Here is a 25,597-nt window from a genome sequence, read left to right on the forward strand (position 1 = left end):
CAGCTGCCCCATGCACTCCTCAAAGCAGCCTGAGTTCAGGCCAAGACTCATGGACAGGAAGGAGGAAAATATTTTGTGGAATTTATATGTATTTATAGTGGACTTTGCTCAACCTGGAGCACCTCACCGCTTCCCGGCTCTCCAGGGACTTGTGCCGGGGGATGCTTTGGGTAGGTTTTTACCTGCCTCCTCATACGACGGTGCCTTAAACCATTTAGGGGAGCGGGAGGCCATTGGGGTTGCACAGAACGTCCGTCCTGCGGAGGAGAGGGAGGGGAGGACAGTGGCTTTCCGGGACCACCTGCAATTGGGGCTTTCTTCTCCCTGCGATCAGGAGCCCCGCTGGGTGCCCGGGGATGCGCGTCCCCACCCGCCCTGCTGCTCTGTCCTCCAGCTAGCAAACGCCAGTGGCCTTTTTAGCCTTTTCTGTAATTTATTCTCCTCCCCATCCTGCCTTGCCTGAGGTGCAGTGGGAGGAGACGTGGGCCTGACCCAGCACAACCCCAGCCCCAGCCCACAAGGCAGCTAATGTCCAACCCAGCACCCCGTCGTGCTTGGCCCTCGCTGGCCCTGCGGGCACAGGCTGAGCGCTCCCTTGGCCACGAGCATCCCGGCCAGCCCGGGGCACCCCGGCGGGGCGCAGGGGAGGGCAGGCCAGGATGGAGGGGCTGCCCGCGGCAGGTACCGGACTGGGGCAGCGTTGCTGCTTGGCAGGTGGCTTGTTTACTGTGTAAGCAAGATGGGTGGGAAGTGTCTCGTACGAGGGAGACTCGTGCAGGAATAAATTCTAGCTCGAACAGAGCGCGGTGTACGTGTGCTTGTCTCTGGGCGGGCATTCAAAGGACCGTGGCTCCAGAGGCAGAGGGAGCCTTTCCTCCTCCTCCAGCCCTGCGGAGCTCCCCAGTGCCCACGCTCTTCCCCCAAAGCCCCTGAACAATGGCCCCTTTCTCCCCTGCTTAGGGACGGAGACGGGCACCGAGGCATTAAGGGGCAGCAGGAATGCAGGTGGTGGGTCTCAGGCGCCCAGTGCCGGGGAGGTGCGAGGGAAGGAGGGTCACGTTCAGCCCAGGCTCCCCGACACAGCCCCTTGGGTGCTGCCCTGCGGTGCCTCCGTGCACCCAAAGGCAGGGTGCCTGGCGGGACGGGCTCCCAGCAGGGTGGGTGCAAGCACACCTTCCCCTTTAAGGCGCTGGTTCTCCGTGCCAGAGCCTGATCTCGGCATCCTCAGCTGAGCTGGATTAACGGGGCGAGGGGGAAGGGGCCTGCAGGGGGGACTGGGGCCTCCGGCTTGCCGGGGCTCCCCGCACTCGCAGCGCGGCGGGCATGGACATCAGGGCTCTGCGGGGTCCGGCACCGGGGTGGTACGTGTAGGCACAGCGGGCACTGCCACCGCCTCTGCCCCGGTGCGTGGAGCGGGGGTCCCCACGCCGCCCCGGGGCCAATGGGGGCAGCTGGGGAGGAGCGAGCGGTGGGGCAGGCGGCCGTGCCGGGGGGCAGAGCGCGCTGGGGAGGCTTTTAGCCAGGCTGCGCCGGGAACCGCCCGCCACGATGAGAGACTTCACCGAAATCACGCTTTGCCCCGAGGCTCTGGACCACAGCAAGGTAGGGCTAGGGGCGGGGGTGCTGCCTAGGGGTCCCCACCTTGACACCCAGCGTGCTCCCTGTGGTGCCACCTGCACCCGCTCTCCCGCAGACCGAGTTCTGCAACCCCGTCTTCGAGGGTGAGGAGCCCCGGGCAGCGCCAAGCACCGAGCACCTGCCAGACGAGGATGGGACCAGCTCCGCATCGCCCCGGGATGGCCTCGGTACCAGCCTGGGGGTTTGTACACACGTCCCTGTCCATGGGGCTGCCAGGAGCAGTCGTGGGTCCAGGAGCGGGGTGCTGGCACAAGCTCCCCGCAGGGCTCTGGGTCTGCTTAGGGGACCCACTAGCACCCTGGGGATGAGAGGTTGGGATGTGCCCGCCAGGGCTCAGCCAGCCATGCAGGGAGGTGGCAGGGTGGGGGCATGGCTAGCAGCACCCTGGCTCTGCCCACTTTCCTTGCCCTCCCGCAGGCCGGCAGCTCTGGGGCCAGGCAGGCTGGCGGTACCGCGCCGACTTCAAGTTCACCTGGCTCTGCGTGGCCCTGATGAGCATCATCCTCCTCTTCCTCATCGCCCTTCTGCTGGGCATCATCATCCACCGTGAGTGCCTGAGCAGGGAGTGCTGGGAGATGGGCTGTGACTGTGGGGTGGGGGCCACCGAACCATCTCAGAAGGGCACAGCGAGGGCATCCATCCCACACAGGATGTCCCAGGGTCTGCCCATCCCCAAGCACAGGAGCAAGGGGGATCTCCACCTCCATGGGACGTGGCAAGGTCACTGGGCACTGAGAGCTGTGTGGGATCCCCGGGGACCTGCACACATGTGGGGCAGGGTGGGAGCACAGGACACAGGGCTGGGTGGGCTTCCTAAGCCCCTTCCCCACACCGCAGCCGTTTCTCCCTGCTGGGCCTGACCTGTCCCTGCTCTTCCCTGGGCACAGAGGTGACAGCCCGGCGGCCACCCAGCGCACCAGCTGCAGCCCTGCCCACCCGTGGCACCGCTGCCACCACCACCGCACCCACCCGGAGGGACCCCCCGGCCCCCAGAACAGCTGCCACCCCAACCCAGAGCTGGCTGCCCACAGCCGGCACACCCACGCCGGGTAAGTCCCACGCCGGGCAGTGTGCCAGGACGGCGGTGCCCTGCAGCACTGGCTCATGCCCGCGCTGTTGCCCCGTGCAGCCTGCGGCGGGACCCTGCGGGGCCCCGAGGGCTCCTTCAGCTCTCCCAACCACCCCAGCCCCTACCCGCCCGACGCGCTCTGCATCTGGCACATCGAGGTGGGCCCTGGCTTCACCATCCAGCTGAGGATGGAGACGTTCAGCGTGGAGGGCACTGCCTCCTGCCTCTTCGACCGCGTGGAGCTCTACGAGGAGCAGGGGGCTGATGGCACGGACCCTGCCCCAGCTCGGGGGGGCCCGACCAGGTAGGACCCCTCACACCCCGGGAACGTGGCGGTGCAGTGGGGAGGGTCAGCATCTCCGGGGGCGAGCAGTGTCACCCCTTGTTGTGTCCCCAGGTTTTGTGGCAACGTGGCCCCCCCGACCTTCAACACCAACTCCAACCACCTGCGCGTCACCTTCGTCTCCGACAGCAGCGTGGGTGCCCCGGGCTTCAGCGCCCGCTACCGTGCCGTGGCCCCCAGTGAGAGTGAGTACCCCCGCCCCGGGCACTGTCAGGACAGGGGGTAGCACCAGGGGGTCTCCCGGGGCACTGTGGCAGGGGAGGGCACCCAGTGGGATGTCACCGCCAGCCTGGCTGTCTCTGCCTGCGCTGCAGAGAGCTGCGCCTGGGATGAGCACTTCTGCGACCAGGGGCTCTGCCTCCACCTCGGCTTCGTCTGCGATGGCTTCCACGACTGCGGGGACAAGAGCGATGAGGCCAACTGCAGCCTGAAACACCAAGGTGGGCCAGCCCCCTGCCTGCAGCCCACAGCCCCCGCGGCACATGGCCGGAGGGCACGGCGATGGGCAGTGGGAGGCAGGGGTGGGGGAGTGGGGGGACAGGGTGAAGGGAGAGGGTTGGGGTAAAGCTGCATGTGTGTGTGTGTCCCTCCAGAGTGTGGGGGACCGCTGACCGCCTTGGAGGGGCACTTCTCCAGCCCGAGCCACCCCCAGCCGTACCCACACCAGCAGGTGAGAGGAGGGATGGAGGCGGGAGGAGGGTGAGGGTGGGCAGGGAGGAAGGCAACCTCCCACCGGGGAGAGCTGGAGGTGCCCCTGCCCGGCTTCACGGCCGGTTGCCCCCTGCCCCGCAGCTGTGCCTCTGGCAGATCTCAGTGCCCGTGGGCCATGTCATCGACCTGCACTTCCACAACTTCAGCCTGGAGTCGCACGAGGACTGCAGCTTCGACTTCGTGGAGGTGCACGACAGCGCAGGCACGGGGGCCGCCAGCCTCATGGGCAGGTACAGGCACACCCCTGACATCTGCTGGGTGCACTGGCCTCCCGTGGCTCAGCTGGGGAAACTGAGGCACGGGGCAGGCTGGTGAGGAGGAGCCACTGGAGGACAGGGTTTGGGGAAGTGCTGGTCAGCCCCGCTGCCCACCCTGACCCCATCCTTCACCCCACGCCCCCGGCAGGTTCTGCGGCCACCAGCTGCCACCCACCCTGACCTCCTCACGCCATGTCATGACCATCCTCTTCGTGGCAGATGAGGGAGTAGCAGACAACGGGTTCTTCGCCACGTACCAAGCCCGCAATGCCACAGAGAGTAGGTAGCCAAGCAGGGGCGCAGGCTGCCCAGAAGGGCTGTGCAGTCACCATCCTTGGGGGTTTTCAAGGCCAGACTGGATGAAGCCCTGGAAAAAACTGCTCTCATCCCACAGCTGGCCCTGCTTGGAGCAGGAGGTTGGGCTACAGGCCCCTGGGGTCCCTCCTCACCTGAATTACCCTATAACCCTATTGATCCTAGCCATGGGGTTGTGGCCTGGAGGGGCTCACCTGCACACAGGCACGATCCTAAGGGCTGCCCCTAAGAAACTTAGGGAATTTGGGATCCCCCTAAGCTGGGCCAGCGATGGTCACCTATTGGCCGTGGCTGCCGGGTGACACTGCTCTGCAGCCCCTCACCTGTGTGTCCCCTGGCCAGTGACCAAGAAGAGCAGAGACAGGGGTGGTCAGCATGGGAACAGGCTGACTCCCAGCAGGGAAGCCAGCCGCCATGGGCACGAGCCAGGCCACGGCCAGCATGCTCTCTGCCCGTGCCTGAGCCCGTGCCCTGCTGTGCTGGCCCCTCTCATCTCACAGAGACCTGCAGCCCCATGGAGTTCTCCTGCGGCAACGGTGAGTGCCGGGTGCTGGAGTCCGTGTGCGACGGCTGGCACGACTGCCCCGACGGCACCGACGAGCTGAACTGCACTGGGGTCTCCTACCCGGCCTTTGGTGAGTGCCACCCCCGGGTGCTCCGCTTATCCCCCCTGAGCCCCCCTGACCCGGGAGACACGCTGGCAGTGGCCCCGTGGCTAACACCTGCCCGGGGTGTGCCTGGGGGGCATTGCTGCTGCTGTGAGAAGTGACGCACCTCGCGCTGTGGCAGGGTCTGTCTGTGAGCCCGTGGAAGTGGAGATGTGCCTGGGGCTGGGCTATAATGCCACCTCCTTCCCCAACATCTGGCTGGCCATCCCGGATCAGGCAGGAGCCGCCGAGGTGCTGCGGGACTACCAGGTGAGCTGCCCATGGGCCGCCGGCGGGGCTGCCCGCACCACCCCGCGCTGTGCCACGCTCACCGCCGCTCTCCCGCAGACGCTGATGGAGCTCGCCTGCTACCAGCACCTCCGCCTCCTCGTCTGCAGCCTCTTCGTGCCCAAGTGCACCCCAGACGGGGGTGTCCTGCAGCCCTGCCGAGCCGTGTGCCTGGCTGCCGAGCTGCGGTGCCAGCAGTCCCTCGGCCTCCTCGGCATCCTCTGGCCCATCAACTGCAACATCCTGCCCGACTCCAATGACCCTGTAGAGTGCTTCCAGCCCTGACCCGGCAAGAGAAGAGGAGCAGGGGCTGAAGCAGCCTGCCCAAAGCCGCTCCCCCACCCCAAATCTCCCTCCCATCCTCCTCCTGTTTTGCACATACCCAGCTGCTGGGGTGGCCCCCTCCAGCAGCACCCCATTGCCTAGCTCCTCGCCTGCCCTAGGGTCAGCCCCTCTGCTCAGCGCTCAGCTCAGTGCTCGGATGCCATGGGCTTGCCCACAGGACCATGTCCTTAAGGAGCAGGTGCTCCTTCCCAGCCTTGCTACAGGGAAAGGCTTGTGCTGGAGGGGCTGTGCCCGCAGGTTGGAGCTGTGCTGGGGACACCACGCGAAGTCCCCCTGCCAAGCAGCAGGATGGTGGAAAGAGGGCTGGGCGCTGCCTGCTCATCCTCAGCCAACCCCAGGAGCGTTGGCCAGAGCAGTGCACAGCAGAATAAACAGCGTGAGCAGCTGACAAACGAAATAGATCAGGTGGATCATTTGGGGAGGGTCTGTGTGTGAGTCCTGCCAGACCCCAGGGGAAACTGAAGCATGGGCCAAGGGAGGGAAGCCAGGGCTGGGGAGGGGGGTCTGAGCAGGAATTGAGGGGCACAGGGGAGACTGCCTGACGGCAGTGGGGAATGGACAGCTGGCTGTGCCCTCCATGGGCTGGGGGGCTTGCAGGGCCCCAGGGAGACGGATGGGTCTCAGAGGGGGTCCGGCTGGTGGTCCCATGGTGCAGGGAGGGGATCCCACCCCAGCAACGGCTGTGGCCCAGCTGGCTGAACTGGCCGTGCTGGCTTCAGGCCACCCTGATGGCCACAGGCCTGGCAACACCCTGTGGCCACAAACCAGCTCCCAGCTGGCCAAGAACAACAACCCCTTCACACCTTGGGAGAGAGGAGTCATGTGGCTCCCTGCTGGCACCCAGCCTGGCCCCGGGCACCCTGGGCAGCGAGGCTCAGCCAGCAATGTCACTCGCACTGCTGCGGGTACCGGCATACGGAGGAGAAAGCCAGCAGTGCCGGCATGCTTCCCGCTGCCCTCACCCGCCCTGAGCGTGTGGGGAAGTCCCCTGGCTGGCTGGGGTTACCGGGAGCAGGACACGCTTGGGTCAGCACCGCTCTGCCCTTGCAGCCAGCACGGCCATTCCCGCACAGCCCCCCCTGCTCAGGGGGCTTGAGCCCACCCAGCTCCTCCGCTCCCTGCATGTCCCAGCTGCTGCAAGCTGGCTAGGGGGCACAGGGACTCCCCCCAGCCCCAGGACCGCCCCACCGCTCAGCGCCTGACCGTGTCCCTTGGATGCACTCGGTGCTGGAACGAGTTAAAGGCAAGCTGGGAGTGCCTTTGAAAGCCCGGCACGCTCCCAGCTTTGCCGCGTGCCCTGCGATCCCCTAAGGGCTAGCCTGGCTTCCTGGCACGGCCGCAGCGCTGCTCTGCCTGCACTTCCACCTGCCTGCTGCCCCTGGGTACCTCCCTGCCTGCTCAGCCCCACATGCTGTCCCCAGGCCCCACGCTGGCACCCCCTGGCTGGCTTCTGCAGCTCCCGTGGGTGCTCCTGGGGCTGGCACTGCCAGCCTGTGTGCGCCCTGTCGTCCTCCTTGCCCCAGCCCTGCTGCTGGGGACAGCCCTGAGGCTGCCAGCCAGGGGACCCACATGCCCCCAGAGCTCCCTATTCCTTCTCCCGCTTCAACCCTGCCTGTCTTTGCTGGGTTTCCCACCCTTGGCCTTTCTCTTGTTCTGCTTTCACTCTGCTGCCTGTTTTCTCCCATTTTCCTTCCCTCTGCCCCGCTGCCGGGTGCCCAGATGTGTCCAGCCGAGGTGGTGTGCAGCCCCTTTCCCTTTGCTGGGCTGTTTCTCTCGCTCTCCCTTCCCCCTGCTTACAGCACTTCTGTCACCGTGGGATTATTTTTCTTTTTCCCCTTGTCTTGTAGCTTTTGGCTCCCAGGGCTCTTGATTTCCTTTGGAGTTTGGGAGGAGAGACGTGAGGAGGAGGGGGGAGTGGAGAGGCTGCCTCTCCTAGGGCCTTCGTCAGAGCGAAGTGGCCAGGAAGAGCCGCAGCCCTTCCACGCCGGAGAGCAGCGAGGCGCTGGGGCAGGAGCCGCGGGATCGCGGTGAGTGGGGCTGCCCAGCTCCGTCCACCCCGCGCCGGGGGGAGCTGGGACTCGCTGGGGTCCTGGCTCCAGCGCCTGGGCGGAGGACAGACACTTTTCTCCTCCTTTTCCTCTTTGTTGCAGCCATCGCGTCCAGGAGGGGGAAGAGCGCAGCTTTCCCGGGGCAAGGCCATGGGGAGCGGGCCAGTGCTGGCCGCGGGGCCCCGCTCTCTCGCTGTGTGGGTGTGGGAAGGGCTGGGGGCAGCCCAGGCAGCGGGGTGGTCGCAGGCAGCGGGGTGGTCCAGCACGGCCGGGGATGCCGCAGCACCGGACAGCCGTGCCCCTGGGAGCCAGGCACGGAGCAGAGCCGCCGGCAGCGGGGGTGCTGCCAAGGGCTGGGCCACGACGCAGCCCCGCGCTCCCCGAGCTGCCGCCCCGCACGCACCGCCCGGGTGCGACAAGCCCACCCCACGCGTGGCTCGTGGGTCACCCACCATCCTCCTGCTGACACCCCACGCACGCCCGTGGCCGGGCACGCCGCCGATGTGGCAGCGGCCACGCCAAACAGCCCCCACCCGCACGCACAGAGCTACCGCCTCGTGCCGCAGCCCCTGCCCAGCTCCCTGGCCCCGGCACCCCTGCGAGCCGTCCCACGGCGGGGCACGCCGGTGGGCTGCAGGACGGTGCGGTGGCACAGCCGGCAACGGGGATGCTGCAGCAGGTGCAGCCAGCAGGCAGGGCTTGCTGTGGGGAGCAGCCGAAAAGGCAAAGGGGACAGAAGGGAGGAACAGTCCCCCGCCAACCCCCCGACCCACTCCCTGCCACACTGCAAGCCTGTTTCCCATCCCTCTTGCTGAGGTCCCCAGAGCCATTACCCCTCTCTGCCCCCTTCCAGCCCCTCCACGGCAGACAAGATGAAGCAGCTCTTCCTCCTCTTCCTCTTTGGGCTCATCGCCAGCTCCTTGCAGATCGAAGACAACAAGATCCCTGGGCTGTGCTCAGGGCAGCCGGGCATCCCGGGGACCCCAGGTCTGCACGGGGGCCAGGGTCTGCCAGGCAGAGACGGACGAGACGGCCGCGACGGGGCGATGGGGATGCCAGGGGAGAAGGGCGAGATGGGCCCTCCTGGTAAGAAAGGAGACATCCTGGCCGGGGAGGGGGACCTGCTCTGCCCTGCCTCCTGGGCTGGGGTTTCTCCCAGCCTGTGGGCGCTTCTTCAACTCTCTGTTGCCACTATGCCCAGTTAGCACATTCATCTAGACCTCCCTGTTTGTGCTGCTTGCAGCAGAGCCCTGGCCACAGCGGGTATTCACCCAGCATCCCGTGGAAGGCTTATAACCCCAGTGGGATTGGGGCTGGGCAGGGGGCTGGGGGAGCTCGGATGGTGGGGGGCTGTGCTGGTGGCGGTGGCTTAGAGGTGACCCTGTCCCCCTCCTGCTCACCCCAGGAGCACCTGGTCCCCGCGGGGAAGTGGGCAGCCCTGGCATGGACGGCATGCACGGGGAGAAGGGGGCGCAGGGCGAGTGCGCAGTGGCCCCCCGCTCGGCCTTCAGCGCCAAGCGCTCCGAGTCACGCAGCCCACCACTGGCCGACCAGCCCATCCGCTTCGACGTGGTGCTCATCAACGAGCAGGGCCACTACGACCCCACCACGGGCAAGTTCACCTGCGAGGTGCCCGGCCTCTATTACTTCGCCGTCCATGCCACCGTCTACCGTGCCAGCCTCCAGTTTGACATCATGAAGAACGGCCAGTCCATCGCCTCCTTCTTCCAGTACTACGGGAACTGGCCCAAGCCCACCTCGCTCTCGGGGGGGGCCCTGGTCCGCCTGGAGCCCGAGGACGAGGTGTGGGTGCAGGTGGGCGTGGGGGACTACATTGGCTTCTACGCCAGCGTCAAGACGGACAGCACCTTCACCGGCTTCCTTGTCTACTCCTACTGGCAAAACTCCGCCGTCTTCGCCTGAGCCTGCCCTCGGCTGCGGCCGGGGACGGGGCACGTGCCCCTTCCAGGCCACTGACACCCCAGGGGGTGCAGTGCCGGGGTCCAGCTGCGTGGGAGCCAGGGCAGCGGGACCCTCACCCCGCTCTGCTGCTGCCGCCCAGCGCAGGGCAGGACTGCGGCCCCTCTGCCGCCCCGGGGGTGGCAGGGAGCATCCCTTCAGTAGCGCTGTATAAGAGCTAAGTATTATCTTGGGCACCCGGGTCTGGGGCAAGATGCCCGGGCCAGGGAGCCACAATAACCTGGCTGCCGTATGTTACTCGCCATAGCCACCTTGGCACATAGCGTAGCTCCGCTGGCATGGGCGCAGTGCCCCGGCCCGTGCTGCCAGCTTCTCCCCGCGCTCCGAGCGAGCCCGGGCAGCCTGGCCGCTGGCACGGCGAGGGGCCCGGCCCGCCGTGGGTCTGCCATGCCCCAGGGCTGGCAGTCACCCCCGCTCCCTGCCCTCCGTCCGCCCTGGCGCCTTCCCTTCCTCCTTCCCCCTCAATAAAGGGCTCCTCAGCCACGCGTGTGCCTGCTGCGTGTGCGCCCGTGCCTGCGGGCCGGCCCCTCGGGTGGGCACGGCTGCGGGGGCGCGGGGGTCTGCGGGGGCAGCGAGGGCGGTGCCAGGGATGCGCGGTCCCGCGTGGGGGGTCCCGGGCGGGGGCCCGGAGGGGGCCGGTGCTGGCCCTCCGCCCGCGGCAGCAGGGCCACCGGGAGCCACTAGATGGAGGCGTCGGCATCCCCGAGCGAGGGCCCGCGCCGCGGCGACACTGCCCCGTGTCCCCTCCCCGCAGCCCCGGTGCCTGCTCCGGGCAGGCTGGCAGCAGCCGTGGGGCCAGCCCGTGTGCCCCTGCCGAGGGCCAGCACCACCCCAAAGGGGGCTGCCCACAGCCCCAGAGCCCCCCGTCCTGGGACCGGGGACCACGCAGGGACCTGGGGCCGAGGGCACGTCACTGCAACCCGCCCGGCTGCGTGGGACTGGGGGGAGAGGCACAGTCCAGCGGTGCCAAGAGCCACCCCCAGCCCATAGGGGTCTGCAGAGGTGCTGGGACCGGGGGTGAAGCCTCGCTCCCCCCTGGGGCTCTGCCAGCCATCCTGCAGGCTCCTGGCCCCAGCCGCAGGGTTGGGTTACAGCGGAAGCGTCTGTTTGGGTTGACGATGGCCTTTTCTGTAAGCAGAGCTGCTCAGGGGCAAACACTGCCGCAGAGCAGATCGATGGCCAGCGCTGTCTGTTCCGGGAGGAGGAACACGGCTTTTTTTGAGACAAGGCCAGGGAAGGTGTGTGGGGGCTGGGAGTATCTTCTGGTCCCTGTCACATGTAGGGAGCGCAGCTAACAGAGGCAGCCACAGATATAGCCCTTGGCACAGCAGTTTTGGGTCTCTGCTTGCTTTGAGGCGCTCTGGGTCTTCTGGACACTTCTCGGGGACTGCTGAGAATGCTCTGAGGAACACGAAGGTGCCTGCTGCTGCCTGGGGAGGATGAGGAAGAGGATAAGGAAAAGATGAGGATAAGGAATAGATAAGGATAAGGGAAGGAGAGCCACAGGAGACCTTGACTTCTGGCAAGTTTCTCGTAAGCTCCAGCTGCTTCTGACGAGCTCTACCAGCTGCCCCCAAGGAAGGGGTGCTCGAAGCCCCTGTTCCAGCTGAGCCCAGGTTAGGGAGGGGCCAGCATCCCTTAGCCAGTGCGAGGGGAGAAGCCTATATAAGAGCCAGGTTCAGCACAGGTACTGCAGTGCAGCTGACAGAGGCAGCAGTTTGTGTGGGAATGTGGGTTGTTTTGGGGTTTTGTGGGTGGGTTTTTTTGTTTTTTTGTTTTTTTTTAAAAAAAAGTGCCAGCACCTCTTCTCAGAGCAGCATGCATGTACTTGGCACACCAAGGTCACAGTCCCCTGCAGCCATTGGAGCAACTCTCCCTGCCACGCTGGAGGACACAGGCTAGCCCTGAGCTGCACAGGGAGCTTGGGGCCTCGGGCTGGGGCTAGTGTACCTGCCTGGCAGCCTGCAAGAGGTGTGTGGTTTTGTACACCTTGGAGCTGTGCTGCCAAGTAGCGGGGCTGCTGAAGGAGGTCAGCAGGCTGTGTGGGTATCAGAGAGGGCATGAAAATATCACTGGATCATCTGAGACCCTACAAGAGCCCAAACCTTCAATTGTGGTGGCAGAGCACATGCCTGCCAGGTTTGAAAGTGGAAATGCCCTCGATGGTGAAGGTTGTCCTGTGACTCCTGGCAGCAGAAGGATGGCTCCTATTCCACCAAAAGCTTGTGGTTATGGCACAGGTTCAGCGCCCTCATTGCTGACGAGGTGCAGGGAGCACTCTCCAGTCATCTTCAGGTGACCTCTGCCAGCAGACCTGGTAAGGAGAGCTTTAAACTGGGGATGGCAGGGGAGGGGACAGGCCTCACACAGGTGGGGATGTGGTGGGCAAGCAAAGGGCTCGGGTGTGAACAGCAGGGACTCTGTTACCAAGAAAACAGGACTGAAGTGGGGTCACTTCAGCATAGGGGCACAGATAGGGCAGTGCCCACAGGACACAACTGGCCACAGTCCTGTGCAACCTGCTCTAGCTGCCCCTGCCTGAGCAGGGTGCTGGGCTGGATGATCTCGAGGTCCCTGTCAGCCTCAGCCACTCTGTGTCCCTGAGGCCTCGGCACTGCGGCTCCCAGGCGCTGGGATTCCTGCGGTGTTCAGGGACCCGGTGTGGCTCCCCGTGCCAAGCCGCTAATGAGGGAGCAAAGCTGGTGCCCAGGAGCAGCCCAAAGGCCCCCCACGGTTCCGCTGCTGATCGTCACCTGCTCCCTCCCTGTTGGCCTGCTATCATTGGCTGCTCGTGCTGCTGCGCATCTGTGGCGTCTGCCGTGCCAGCTCCCTGCTGTCAGGCAGGCGATGGCTGTTGTCCGCGGGTCTGGGACTAGCGGTTCATTAGGACTGGGGCGTTGCAGCTGGGCTGACAAAGAGATGCTGGGGATTTTCCCAGGGCCTGGGGAGCCCTGGTTTCACCAGGCTGTCAGCCCCCACCACACCAGTGCTCTTAAACTGGAGTAACCTAGCAGCATCATGCTCCTCCCTCCTTAGGGAAGGGAAAAGGGTCTTGGCATTGTGATGGGCTGCCACCCACCTGCAGCCAGACCCCCACAGGGCTCGGGCAGGCTGCCAGCACAGCCCTCCTTCCCGTGCTTGCCCTGTGCCTGGCAGAGCTGCGCTCCTGTAGCAGATGTCCATCTCTTTCTGGCCTCCCAGCAGTCCCTCTCTCCCCACTGTGGTTTTCAGCCAAGATGTGAGAGGATCCTGGTTAAAATTAGCTAGTTTGCTGGTGTAGCCCTGCCAAGGCAGGTGAGTTCAGGGCAGGGTGAGCCAGAACTCCTGGGGTCTCTGCCCATCAGGGACACAAAACATTTTTCCAAGCAATTTACAAGGATGCTGGAGAAGCAGAGGGTGCTAAAAAGCACACAGCAACCTGCCAAGAGCTCAGACCGTGGCCAGGGAGTAACTCATTGTGCAGCAAACACATCCGCTCACCAATAGCTCAGCTCAGTTGAGCCTGTCACAGCCTTTCTGCAAGGCAAGACCGAGCCCTGTGCTGCCTGCTGCTCCATGACTCCTAGTGCTTTGGGTGTTGCCTCCATCCCTGGGACAGTCAGGCTTGGCAACACCCTCCATCACAAGGAGCAGACATCAAGGTATCAAGGACACGCAGAAGCAGGGATTACATGTCCCTAGATGTGTTCCTGCCAGCCTGGGGAACCCTCTGCTTTGGGCTGCTCAGGCCCTGGGGAGCTCCAGCTCTGGAGAACCTGACCACTGATTCCTTCACTCCAGTACAGAGGGGAGCTGCTCCTGAAAAGAGACGCAGCCGTGTGTACAAGCCCCTCGGCAAAGCAGCCATTGCTTCTCTCCTCACTAAACAGCTCAAAGTGACCTGAATTAGGAGTGGAGCAGCCCACCAGCCCTGGGCCCTTGCCAGCAAGAGCTACCCCAGCCTGCTCCTGGGCCCAGAAGAGGCTGCAGCACCAAACATGTCTCCAGGCAAGGTGCAGACAGCACTGGTGCCTTGCAAGCTGCATTCACTGCTCCCTCGCCCAGGCACATCCACAACCACCTCCTCTCACTGTGAGGGATGAGCAGAGAGGAGACCCCATCCCCCCAGAGAAAGCCCTTCCCCAGAATGAGACAGCAGGCAGCTTTTGGTAAAGGAGACTTTAATCTGCTCAGTAGCTAGTCCGTAGTGCAAAGAGTTAAACTTAAGGCAAAGCTTTCTCTTTTTTTTATGAACAGGCAGCAAACAAACAGGCTTTAAAACAATAAGCGTGACTGCTACAATAGAAAAAGGGTTTGAGGGGAGAAACTGCAGTCATGGGGAGGTGTCCTTCCCCCCCTGTGGTTCAGATAGGAAACACTGCAGCCCAAGATCCATACACTAACAATAGCAAACATTAACATGGGTCATGTATGTCTGGGGAGGCACAGGGACAAGAGGCTGGGCAACAGGGCTTGGGCAGGGAGTTCTGCATCCCTGAGAAGCAAGGTGGAAGCAGCTGACAGCCCTGGGGCCAGGCCCTTCTAACACCCTTTAGCGCTCAGGAGCCCAGCTTGGCCCAGGGAGTCCCTCCAGCCCCCTGCAAACACAGGGGCAACCAGCCTCTGCAATGCCTCCCAGAGCAAAGCCACTGGCCAACAAGATAGCATCTTGCCACAGCTCAAGTTTTTTGGAGTAGAGGCATCTCCCAGTATGGCCTGGCCTCTCTGCTGCCTCTGTTTTGGCTTAAATCACTAATCAAGAAGGAGAACAGAGAAGGAAGACCATGCCAGCCGCTCTCAGGCTCTTGGCTTGCAGTCCTGGAGTCAAGACTCTTTCCAGTCTGGCTCCAGCCAAAATTGGCTGTGGTGTATGGCTGACCTCAGGCAAGCAGCTGGAAAAGGAAAAGCTTTTCAGTGCAAGGCCCTCTTGCAGCCCAGCAATTCACTGAACAGCGCTGGTTGATCAAGCTGGGATGAGCCATCTCGGGCCTCCCCAGCCAGGATCAGATGCCCTCATTAAACTTCAGGGGACACTTTTACCTAAAACTAGCTACATTTCTAACAGACAGTAAGACAGAACAGTAGTGTAACCCTGCCCTAATCAAAGATAGCCATGGTCCTGATACTGCTCCATGCACCCAACTGCATATCAACAGCACAGATATGCAGAACTTGTGCCTGGAGCTGGAATGTCTCAGTGGGCTCCCAGGAGTTTTGGGGTGTCCCCTCTCCTCCCAAAGAGTTACTCCCTCTAGCCAGCCCAGCCTGGGAAGCAGCAAGGAAGCACTGGTGTGAGCCACCCAGTTCCGTGGCACTCTGAGCCTAAAGAAAATGTGTATTATCTAGAGAGGATTCTCCAGCATTGGCTCAGATGTGTGCTGCTGCTGCCACGGCTGAGCACCGGCCAGCCAGTCACCCCTCAGGCTCCCCAAGCAGCACCACTGCCCCTGCAGGAAGAGTAACTCCCTCCAGCCTCCCCACATGAGTAACCTGATGTGTGTGCTCACTAGTCTTGCATAGGTGATGTGTGGAAGCGGCAGCAACACCGAGATCTGCAGTCAGCCGGCCTGCAGGCAGCCCGCGTTCATCACAGCTCCTCATTGTCCTGCCAAGGGGAACAGGAAGCTCAAAAACCAAAGCCACAGTGGCTGTGATTCTGAAGTACCCCAGAAACCCTGCTCTCTTCCAGCTGAGAGCCAGGCTCAGCCCTCTGGTAGCAAAGCCTAAAAAGCTTGACTGTGCTCATTGCTCTCCTAAGGCCCTGCAAAAGGGGCACACTTCTCCCTTCCCAGGGAGCTCCCCCACTTAGATGGGGGGAGGAGGAAACAGAGGCCTGAATGCAGTCTGCCAGGTAGTTTTCTGGTCAGGCCTTGGGAAAAACCCTCCCTTCCCTTATACCACAATCCTGCAATTCCCAGGAGGGCACAGCCTTTAACCTTTCCATAAGCTTTGGCTAGGAGGGACTAGAGCATCTTTCTACACTCTGCTTTGGATCTCAGGCTGCTGCAGGCTCGAGGCAACAGGCCCTGAAACAGCAAAAGTTGTCAACAAAAAAAAGGTAACTCTTTCAGCCTGCTGCAGAGATCAGTTATTGTGCTTGCTACCAAGAGCTACAATCTAGTTACGCAGCAAATGCGGCTAGCAGACACCCCCCACGGCCTTTGGACCTTTCAGCACCATCCTTAGTTCTTTGGAAGCTGCTTGAGGCAGCCCTGGGAAATTCTGCCTCCCAGCAAGAGGCAAAGACAGGGGTGCCCTTGACCTTCTGGGAAAATAACCCAAGCCACCCACCCCTTGGGTTCACAAGTACACATTGAGGGTCTGGAGGATCATCTGGCGGCACAGCGGGCAGTTGCGCTGGTAGATGGCCTGCTGCAGGAGGACTTCCGTGCACTCCTGACACAGGCACAGGTGCCTGCAGGGCAGAAGCAGGACTGTCTTGGTTTGGTCTTGACAGATGACACATTTCTTACGTTCCTCTTGTTCTTTCAGGAGCATCCAGGGGTCATTATCCGGAGTGCCCTCACCATCCCCAGCTGCTGCATTCAGCTGCTGCTTCCTCGGAGCTTTCCCCGAGGAGGTGCTCGGTTCCTCCCTGGGCGGCTGGAGACGTTGTCCTGCCATGGCACTTCGACTCAGAGCAGGACGTGCTTGTGGTACCTGCTCCGCATCCACCCGGTCCTCGTGGTCAGCTGGCAGCTGGCCGACTTCTGCCAGCATCAGCCTGCCAGGGGCTGCTGCTCTCAGGGTGGGTGCAGCTGCCCCTCGCTGGTTGCTTTCCCGGTTCCTTGTTCTGCCTCCTCGGCTCCAGTTGGTCACCTGCAGGCTCCAGTCCACCAACCTGCGCCAGGCCTGGGAGGTCATGGCCATGCCCAGCGTCAGGACTGCCACCTGATAGAGCCGCCACACATCCTGCTGCAGGCGGTGGTAGGAAGGCAGCGTGTTAAAGTAGCCCACCACATAGCCTGTCAGCGTCCACAGCAGCCCAGGGTTGAAGACAAAGGCGCTGACAACTATAATGAGGAGGAGCAAGCCCAGGCCGTAAATATTCACGAAGAAGATGTTGATGAAGAGCTCGGCGACGGAGACCAGGAGCTCGAAGGCCAGCTGGCAGGGCGACCACAGCAGGATGGACACGGCGATGGCACCGCTGGAGATGTGCGCCAGGAAAGCGGCCAGCAGGTCCGTGACCCTCAGGAAGGGGCTGGCGACGGAGTCCCACAGGGCCACGACCAGGGTGAAGAGGTTCTGCGTGCCGATGAGGCACACGTTGACGAGGCTGTTGACGAGGTAGGCCAGCAGGCTGGTGCCGATGGCCAGGCCCTCGCAGACCTGCCTGGCCAGGGCCTGCCCGCAGCCCAGCATGCCCCAGAGCCCGCGCTGCAGCAGCTCCCTGCCCCGCAGCGCCAGGTGCGACAGCAGGTGCCCCACCACCTTGAGCCCCTCCAGGCCGCCGCAGCAGCCGCGCAGCAGGCCGGCCAGCCCCTGCAGCGCGCCCAGCGCCAGGCACCACGCCGCCCGCGCCAGGGAGGCCAGCGAGAGCAGCAGCCCGTCCCAGCAGGCCAGCGCCCCGGCGGGGAGGCTGCAGGCCGCGGCGAGCAGCCAGAGCAGCGCCGACACCAGCGAGGACACCAGGAAGAAGTTCAAGTCCAGCACCAGGAGCAGCAGGTCCAGGGCCATCCGCAGCCCGCGCAGCAGCACGAACAGCAGGTCCATGGCGGGCGCGGGCTGCGGCCAGGCGCCCCCCGGGGCCCCTACGGCGCCGCCATCAGCCGCGGCCCGCTGGGGGCCCCCCCGCCGCTGGGCGCCGCCATCTTCGCTCGGGCTGCCGCGCGGCGCCGGGCCAATGGGAGGCGAGGGCCGCGCCTCTGCCCGCCGCCCATTGGGCGGTTCGGAGGACGCGGCGGGGGCGGGACCGCTGGCGGGCGGGGCGGCTCCGATTGGCTGCCGCGTGTTTAAAAGGCCGGCGGAGGCCAGGGCAACCCGGGCGCGCTCCCGGCGGGGCGGGGGCGGGTGGGCAGGGGCGGCCGGGACACGACACGACACGACACGACACGACACGGCACGGCACGCACGGGGGGCATGCGAGCAGCCCCCTCGCCCTGGTCGCAAGCAGCGCAGGTGGTACCCGCCACCCCCAGGGTCCCTGGAGGGGCCGCACGTGTGATGAGTTTGTGACAGCCTCAGCCGTGGCACGGGGAAGGCTTGTGCTCGCTAGCCGGGTCCCTGGGGCGGGAGCGTTTGGGACAGCGGCAGCCCAGGGCAGCGCTGCTCTCGCCCCACCAAGCAGCTTCCGGCAGGAGGTCCCAGAATAAACCCACGGCCATGGCCTGGGCCAAGGTTACAGCCCCCGAGAGGCTCCTGGGCAGGGCGTGGGGCTGCCGCCGTCACTGGCCTTCACTCTGCTGTGCCCCAGGAGATGGTCCAGCCCTGACGGCGATGACAAGCTCAGGAAAATCGAGCCCCGGAGCTCAGGGCTTTTTAAGGAAGGGGAGAGCAAGTGGAACGGATGACCCATGGGAAAGACATCTGCAGCCCCTGGAGGCACGGGCCAGCGCGGGGCCAAGGAGGGAAGGACTGCACCTCTGGGTAGGAAGGGAGGAGCCCCGAGGGAGCAGGATGCTGGGGACCCCTTCCCCTACATCTGTTCCCCCATAACACCCAGAGCCGGGGCAGGATCCGGGGCCAGGGGCACTTTCTGGCACACTCTGCATGGGCTGATGCTGCTTGGTGCTATCCAGCTCTCCTTGAGCCATAGCACGCGCGGGGCTGCCGGGATGGCAGATCCCTGTGTGTCTGTCTGTCTGTCCCTGCCTGGGGTCTGTCCTGCCAGCTGGCTCACCGCCAGCTGTGTCCCCTCCCGGCCTGGCCGGTTTCAGCTGTAGGCTCCCTTGCAGCGGGTGCTTGGATCCCCCCGGTAGGGTGTGCGCCCGTGCCCACGTGACGAAGCCAGGATGCTTTCAGCATTTATGGTAATGTTTGGATTTCTCATTGCTTTACCAAACAGGAGAAGGAAAAAAAGGAGCCGAGCCAAGGGCTGGGCGTGCTCCACTCATTCCCGGCCGTGCACCTGCTTCCCCCGCTGCTCCCAGCGCCTGCCCCAGTCCCTGCCGTGCCCAGGGCACCGTGCCCTGGTGGGATCCCCACAGCAGGGGCAGGGGCTGCAGGGTTTAGAGGTCACAGCTCCGTAGCAGGGCTTCTCCATCATTGCTCCATGCTCTAGGGAGCAGAGGGGAGGCTGTGCCTGCTCTCCCCTGCTGTAGGGTATCTGGCTCCACAGCGTCCAGACCTGCTGGAGAGAGACACAGGGCTCAGGCACCCCGGCACGGGGCAAAGAGGGGTGCAGGGAGCACCCAGGGGATCGGTTCGGGCTGGAACACTGATTTGGCTGAAGCAGAGCGGAGCGGGGGTCCTGGCAGAGGGGCTGCGAGGCTGGGGTGCAGGGAAGGAAAACGCCTCCCTGGGGCCCTGTGGGGGGGATGGAGATCCCTGCCAGGGTGCCTGCACTCCTTGCTAGGAGGGTCCCCCCAGCTGTCCCCACACTTGCTGGAGGTCCGGGCATGATGCCACCACCCTCCCAGCTGTGGCAGCTGCTGGCAGCAGGACAGGATGGGCCCCGCTTGTGAGCCCCCTCGTCAGCCTCTCTGTGCTCCTTTGGCACAGGATGGACGGGGCTCTGCTGTAAACCGGGCTGCCTTGGTGCTAACCAGGGCCACCACAGCCCACCCGGAGGGCACAGGAGCCCGGGATGTGTGTGCGGCCCTGCCTGGAGACCCACTGCCGGCCAGGGGCTGTGCAGGGCGCTGGCTGTGCTGGCACCGAGCCTGGCCACGGGGCTGCTGCTGCATCATGCCTCTGAGCTGCCTTCCCGGTGCTGAGCTCACCGCAGCCAGGCAGCTGCCCCGCATTTCGGGGAAACAGAGCAGTCAGAGGAAGCCAGCTATAGGGCTGCCTTGGCCCTCGGAGCAGCTGTGTCCTTGCAGCTCTTAGCTGGAAGCAGAGCGAGGCAAGGAGCAACCCCAGGGCCGGGTGTCACGGTGCTTGAGGAGCCCTCTGGAGCCCAGCGTGGCTGAGGGGGATCAGGACCCTGTGCTCTGGGGTCCGGGCTGTGCGGAGCCTGAGGCCAGCAGTGCTGGGGCTGCCTTGCATTGTACCCCAGGCAGGACCCAACAGACTGGCTGGAAACAGGCTGCGGGTGGCAGAGGAATGGGAAAAATGAGGCAGACAAAGGGCTGGCAGCACAGCCTGCAGCCGCGGAGCTGGGGTATGGTGCTGGGGACCACCACGGCTCCTTCCAGGTCTGCCTGCGCAGGAGGACATGCAGCTTCCCCGTCCCCAGCAGCTTCCCCTGCCTCCCTAGGCGCTTGCTGCATGGGCACGTCCTGCCCTGCTGCTGCCCTGAGGCAGGAAGGGTGTTTCTGGGATGTGGGTCCTGCTGGCATCATACCAGTGCTCCCAGCACACTCGCGGCTGGCCGGGCAGCTGGGACCATCCCCAGGGTGCTCTCGCCTGGGGACCCCCGGCTCTGTGGCAGCTCCAGCGCCTGGGAGAAGCCAGCCAGCATGGTTCTCCTGGGCACTGCCAGCAGCCTTACCTCGGGTCCCCCCAGGATGCCTTCGCCAAGGGCTGGGCAGACGCAGCCCTGTGCTCGCGGGCCAGGCTGGAACAATAGCTCATTCCCGTGCATCCGCTCCAAGTCCCCTGTCCCCACTCGGCTTGGCTCCAGGACGGCGTGGCTCACTCTTCCTCTGGCCTTCGCCTACCCTTGGAGGCGCAGGTGATGGCATCCCCCGCGGCACGCAGCCCTGCTGTCAGGGAATGGCCGGCATCCGCACGGCTGGGGCTGCCGGGGAGAGCCCACGGGAAGGCTCGGGGGCTGGAGAGCACCCATCTCCCCCAGGGTCCCTGGCAGCGGGCACCTTCCCTGCCTCTGTTCGTCCTGCAGACCAGTGGAAGAGGGGGAGCACGACGTGTTTCTGGAGGGCTGTGTGGCTCCCCACGAAGGGAGCTGGGATCTCTCTCTCCTCCTGGAGCCTGGCCAGACAGCCCTGGGAAAAGCAAGTCCTCTTCCATGGGAAAGTCCTGCAAGGAGAAATCCCTCCTCGGCCTAGCCAGCCCCACAGTTCCCCTGGGCCCTGGTGCTCTGAAGTGTCCCCAGTGCTGTGGGGCCGAGCAGGGTGCGGGGACAGTGGTACGGGGAGGTGGCATGGGGACTGTGCCCTGCTCTCTGCCTTCTCCCAGGCAGCCCTTGCCTGCCCTTGCCCCTACTCCGTGTGCCCTCGCAGCCCTCCAAAGGGATCCTCCACAGCCCGTGGGTGTGAGAGGGGCTCCCCCAAAGCTGGGGCTGGCCTCGCCACCTGCCTGGGGCTGATATCTCATTATGCTTTCTTGCAGCCGCTCCTAATGAGCTGTCCTGAGGGAGCCCCAAGCCCTGCAGACAAAGAGGGGGCAAAGACTTCACTGCCTGGGACCGCAGGCAAGCGCAGGGGGTGATGCTGGGTTCTCCTCCCCTCCTTGGCAGAGGGGAGCACACTGCTCAGTGACACTGCAGCAGGCCGGGAAGGCTGGGTGCCGTGCAGCGTAGGGCAGGGGCATTCCTCCTCCTCCTCGTTCGTCCTGGGAACCGCGGCGCGGGAGCTGTGGCGTTGGCAGGGGTGACGGATGAGCGCGGCCGGGCCCCCTCCTGCCTTGCTCCCGGCTTGTGCCGTGGGGTTGCCGTGCTGGCGCTGGCGGCAGTTGCTCCTCCTGGGCACCCTGCTGCCGGACCCCCGCCGTCCGGGCGCATAATCCACCCCATTGTGCGGGCGAGTGCCCGGCCCCGGCCCATCTGGCGCCGAGACAATGGGGCCTTTTTCCGGCCAGCGGCGCTGGGGGCAGATGAACTCGGAAGCCTTCCGAAGGAAAAGGCCGTTTATAAATATCTGTCCCTGGGCTCCCAGAGTCCCTCTGCTGCCCCGTCAGCCCCCATCCCACCCAGCCCCGGCCCCAAAGCCCCTCGCACTGGGGCTGGGAGAGGAGCCAGGGGCACATACGTGACCAGCCCGGCCTGGCTGCGCACGTACGAGCAAGAGGGCAGTACGTGGCTGCTTGCACGCTGTTCCAGGGCTGCACCTGCTCTGGGGCACGGGGAGCCCGTACCCCTGGGATGTGGAGTGACGGGCCAGCCCCGGGCGGAGGGGTCCTTCCCCTGCGCCTTGGCAGTGGCCGTCGGCTGGCTAAGGTTTCCCCAGGAGCGCTCGCTCCCCAGCTGTCCACGTCCATCTGACCCACACATAGCGAGGGTTGGGCCCCAAGGCGCGAGGGGAGGGCTGCATGGCTCCACAGCATTCCTTGCCACCCCTGCGCTGCTCCCTGTGGAGCGTAACCAAGCCCATGCTGCTTGTACACCACAAGCCAGCCCTCGCAAGGGAGCTGGAGCCCTGGGGCTCCTGGGTCCGATCCCTCCACCATCACTTGGGAGGATGCTGGGGGCTGCGCTTTGGGTGGCGTGGGGCTGGGTGACCCCATCCAGCCTAGCTCCTGTTTGGGGCTTTGCCACTGCTCTGCATCCGCCGAACCCCCAGCCATCTCCGCGCAGCTGCCCTGGGAGATTGTGCTCCTTCGGCACAGAAATCCAGATGTCACCTTCCTTCCCCCCTTCCGCTCACGTCCTTCCTTCCTCCACCCGCCCAGCCCCTCGCCCAGCTCCCGGCCCCTCCTAAACAAAGGCCCCGTAGCCATGGTTAATAATCCCCACATAAAGGCCCTGCAGAAGAGGAGAGGAAGGAGAGGGGAGACACAAAGAAGCCGCTGGGAACCCAGCCGAGGAAGGGGGGGGTGGAAGAAGGCATTTTCCTGAGCTGTAGGACAGCGGTGTCGAAGAGGGCTCCCAGAGGTGGACAGAGACGGGGTGGAGGTGCCCCAAGGCAGCTTCGCCCTCGTGGCACATGTGATACCCTGTCTCTCATGCTCTTCCACCCAGGGAATGGGGACCCAGAGGTCGGACAGCCCCGGCAGGTCCCTGTGCTTACCCCAGACTGCAATGCATCACGTGAGCTCTAAAGCACCCCAGAATGCAGCACCACGTGCTGGTGGGAAGGTGCCCCGGAGGTTTCTGCCCCGAGGCACGGGGCTCAGCACTGCCGTTCCCCAGCGGGCTGTTCCTGGGCGCTGTGGGAAAGCCCAGCGCTGGCCCGCATTCCGTCCCGTCCCCGGGGAGAGGGTCCCCTCTCGGCCCTGACGGCGTTGTGTGAAGAGGTGCAGGCCTGGGCGGACGCGGCAGCCAGCTTCCGCCCTGCACGTCTGCCTTTCATCCACCGCGGAGCCGCGCGGGGAGCCAGCGCCAGCCGACAGCTCATCGCTCACCGGCACGGGTGGGGGGCTTGCGGCCGGCACACAGAGCACCCTGGGCACCCTGCAGACCCCTCCAGATCCACCCGGGCTGCTTGGGGCCCCATCGGTATGGTCGGGGGCTGCAGGGGCTGGAGACGGCACGGGGCTCCCCGTCCCTACCCAGGGCATGCCGAGCAGCGTGTCAGGGCACGCACAGCAGGAGAGCAGGGTGCTCATGGCCCGCATTAGGGCCAGCTCCCTCCAGCAGCACCGGCAGGACCCAGCCGAGCCCCAGGGGCCTCGCTGGGAGGGCAGGGAAAGGTGGAAGGGGCTGACGTGTGTGTTGAGATGCAGCCTGTGCTCAGCCCCATGCCTGGCTCTGCACGCTGGCCATCGCTCCCCTCCGGCTGTGGAGAGCCAGGCTCAGCGGGAGCCAGAGGAGAAAGGCAAATGCAATTACACTCTTCCAGATCATGCCTGCAACCTGCAATGCTCAGATAACGCCGGGGTAATCGTCCCTGCCCTGGGCTGGCTGTGCCCACGAGCTGCCTCGCGGTGCCCAGGTTTCCATCTGGCACCAAGTCCCACTGCTCCCAGGGCAGAGCTGCCTGCTCAGGCACAGCCTCTCACCAGAGAAATGGCAGCAGGGCTGGAGGAGGAGAGCACTGGGAGCTGTGGGGGCCCAGGCACCCATATTCCCTCAGCTGCCGGAGAGCCAGAGCTGCTCCGTGCCTCAGCTGGGGCCAGACCCGTGCGCCCTGACCTTCCCACCCAGGCTGCGTGCGTGGGACTGCGGCACGGGAGCCTAATCCACACTGTTTGTTTGCATAGCACTGCGTGGGGGCTGAAGGCAAATCCATTAAGGAAGCAAATAAATAAGAAGGCGTGAGATAAGGCGGCAGAGAGGGAAGATGAAGGTGGCCAGCCTGCTGCGCTCCCCACGCAGAGTCCCCGAGCCCACCGGGTGCCGCACACAGCGTGGCAGGGCGATTTCATGCCAGCTGTGAGGGCAGCAGGGCCTTGCTTTCAAATCCTGCCCATCTCCCCCAGAACCATTAGCTGGGTAGGGAAAAAAAATAAGTTTTCTTCAAAGTTCAACTGTCTGAAAAGCAGAAGTCCAACCAACTGGAGGCACAGCCGTTGCAGTAACAGTGGAAGGCTGTTTCAGGGTGGCACGCTCCCCGCCACAGCCTGTTTTCTCCAGGGAGAGGCATTGCCCTTTCCAACTGCTGGGAATTTTCTGCGGAGGTTTTTATTAGCAACATTTTGCTTTATTTTTAACACAGAATAAAAGTTAGCACCAGAACAAAATGCACCAGCAGTGTGTCATCTGGGTTCTCCCGCTTCTTTGTTTGACTTGGTGGATGTTTTCCCGCAGGAAAGCGGGACCCCTTGGACCCTCTTCCCTCGGAGGGTGGCATTTGCGGGGCTGCATCCTGCCCTTTGGAGGGAGAGGAAAGTGTGAGCATGTCAGGGGGTCCCCGAGGCCTGGGCACCTGCTCGGGGGGTGGCTGTTCCCACGGCAGACGGGGAGCTACTGCCAACATCGGCTGTGAGAGCATCCCCACACTGCAGCCGTGGGGCCGGAGAGCAGCTCGCGAGCAGCCTGCGCGTGGTGGCACAGCTCCCTTGCACTTGTTCCTTCCAGCAAACGCACCGCCTGGGAGGAGGCCTCCCCTCTGCACGGGAACACGAGGGCTATGAGCCTTATCACTGCCCAGCATTGCCATTTTAAGCAACTAATCCCGTGGGGAAAAAATTTAATCATTTCCGATGAATCATCAAGTCTATTTGGCTGGGAAAGTGGTGGGGGGGGCTGGCCAGGCACAGAGCTGAGGCAGGAGGAGGGCATGGGAAGGGCCGCTGCATGGCACCGGTGGGGGAGCGGGGCTGGGGCCGGGGGCCAGCACAGGGCTGCCGGGGCTGGTGGTGTGAGAGGTGCTTGTGGATGCCTGTGAGGGATGCTGTGGCCCAGGGGAACCTGCAGCCTGGCCCCAGAGTGGCTCAGGATGGTTGGAGAGGTGCAGCCCATGCTGCCCAGGGCCCGGAGCACAGCTCATGCTGCGGGAAAAGCAAGCGGAGAAGAGGATGTGCAAAGGTTCAGAGCCCCGGGCCAAGAGCTGGAGGAAAGCAGTCTTGCTGCTCCTGGGAGATGCTGGGGCAGCCCTGAGCCTGTCCTCAGGTGGGGTGAACATGGGTCAGTGAGCTTCAGGAGTCCTGTGTGAGTGGGGAGCGAGAGTGTGGGAGGCAGAAGAAGGGCTTTGAAGGAGAAGAAAACCCCAGTGCTTTGTCCTCCAGCATTGCCCTGCTGGCTGTGATTGACCAGGGGGAAACTGAGGCACAGAGCCAGGCTGCAACGGGGCAGGGGCACTGGACCTGGGTGTTCTGCATGGTTGGCTGTAGGCAACTCGCAGCACCGGGGGAGGTTTGTTGTGCTCCCCCAGGCCTGTGCGGGGGCCTGCCTCGGGGCTGCAGGAGGGTGGTTAGCCCTGGATAACAGCAGCCTTGTGCAGTCCTGAGAGCCCCTCCGCCCCCTGGCCAGCCGTGCCGCCCTGGCCACCGCAACTAATGGCTTTTCCACAGCTGCCCCGTTCAACAGCTGCGCGGGGGCTCGGCTGCAGCTCGCTGGGCACCACAGAGTGGGGCCGAGCCGTGGGGCCCTGCCT

At 64.5% G+C, this 25,597-nt stretch overlaps 3 protein-coding genes across 3 annotated transcripts; 2 read left to right on the forward strand and 1 right to left on the reverse strand.

The window, feature by feature from the left end:
- The first annotated feature begins 1,548 nt into the window (after positions 1-1,548).
- On the forward strand, positions 1,549-5,686 carry MFRP (membrane frizzled-related protein). Its single transcript, XM_068418417.1, has 13 exons — positions 1,549-1,602; positions 1,694-1,805; positions 2,056-2,184; positions 2,526-2,687; positions 2,768-3,011; positions 3,105-3,235; positions 3,365-3,490; positions 3,644-3,720; positions 3,843-3,991; positions 4,167-4,297; positions 4,834-4,968; positions 5,123-5,250; positions 5,329-5,686. Exons 1-13 carry the CDS (start codon positions 1,549-1,551, stop codon positions 5,551-5,553), a joined length of 1,803 nt encoding a protein of 600 aa, XP_068274518.1. The 3' UTR covers positions 5,554-5,686.
- A 1,884-nt stretch (positions 5,687-7,570) lies between these two features.
- On the forward strand, positions 7,571-10,097 carry C1QTNF5 (C1q and TNF related 5). The gene is made up of 3 exons (XM_068418355.1): positions 7,571-7,640; positions 8,515-8,747; positions 9,067-10,097. Exons 2-3 carry the CDS (start codon positions 8,534-8,536, stop codon positions 9,582-9,584), a joined length of 732 nt encoding a protein of 243 aa, XP_068274456.1. The 5' UTR covers positions 7,571-7,640; positions 8,515-8,533; the 3' UTR covers positions 9,585-10,097.
- A 3,687-nt stretch (positions 10,098-13,784) lies between these two features.
- On the reverse strand, positions 13,785-17,384 carry RNF26 (ring finger protein 26). The gene has a single exon (XM_068418312.1). It carries the CDS (start codon positions 17,334-17,336, stop codon positions 15,921-15,923), a length of 1,416 nt encoding a protein of 471 aa, XP_068274413.1. The 5' UTR covers positions 17,337-17,384; the 3' UTR covers positions 13,785-15,920.
- Positions 17,385-25,597: the final 8,213 nt, after the last annotated feature.

The sequence above is a fragment of the Nyctibius grandis genome, chromosome 25 (genome assembly GCF_013368605.1).
Source record: "Nyctibius grandis isolate bNycGra1 chromosome 25, bNycGra1.pri, whole genome shotgun sequence".
Lineage (NCBI taxonomy): Eukaryota > Metazoa > Chordata > Aves > Nyctibiiformes > Nyctibiidae > Nyctibius > Nyctibius grandis.

Bases quoted from the DNA above. Each gene is read 5' to 3' on its own strand.
- MFRP (XM_068418417.1), top strand. From the start codon at position 1,549: ATGAGAGACTTCACCGAAATCACGCTTTGCCCCGAGGCTCTGGACCAC. The intron at 1,806-2,055 runs GTACCAGCCTGG...GCCCTCCCGCAG, and splicing joins ATCGCCCCGGGATGGCCTCG to GCCGGCAGCTCTGGGGCCAG. The intron at 3,236-3,364 runs GTGAGTACCCCC...CCTGCGCTGCAG, and splicing joins TGCCGTGGCCCCCAGTGAGA to AGAGCTGCGCCTGGGATGAG.
- C1QTNF5 (XM_068418355.1), top strand. From the start codon at position 8,534: ATGAAGCAGCTCTTCCTCCTCTTCCTCTTTGGGCTCATCGCCAGCTCC. The intron at 8,748-9,066 runs GTAAGAAAGGAG...TGCTCACCCCAG, and splicing joins GGGCGAGATGGGCCCTCCTG to GAGCACCTGGTCCCCGCGGG.
- RNF26 (XM_068418312.1), bottom strand. From the start codon at position 17,336: ATGGACCTGCTGTTCGTGCTGCTGCGCGGGCTGCGGATGGCCCTGGAC.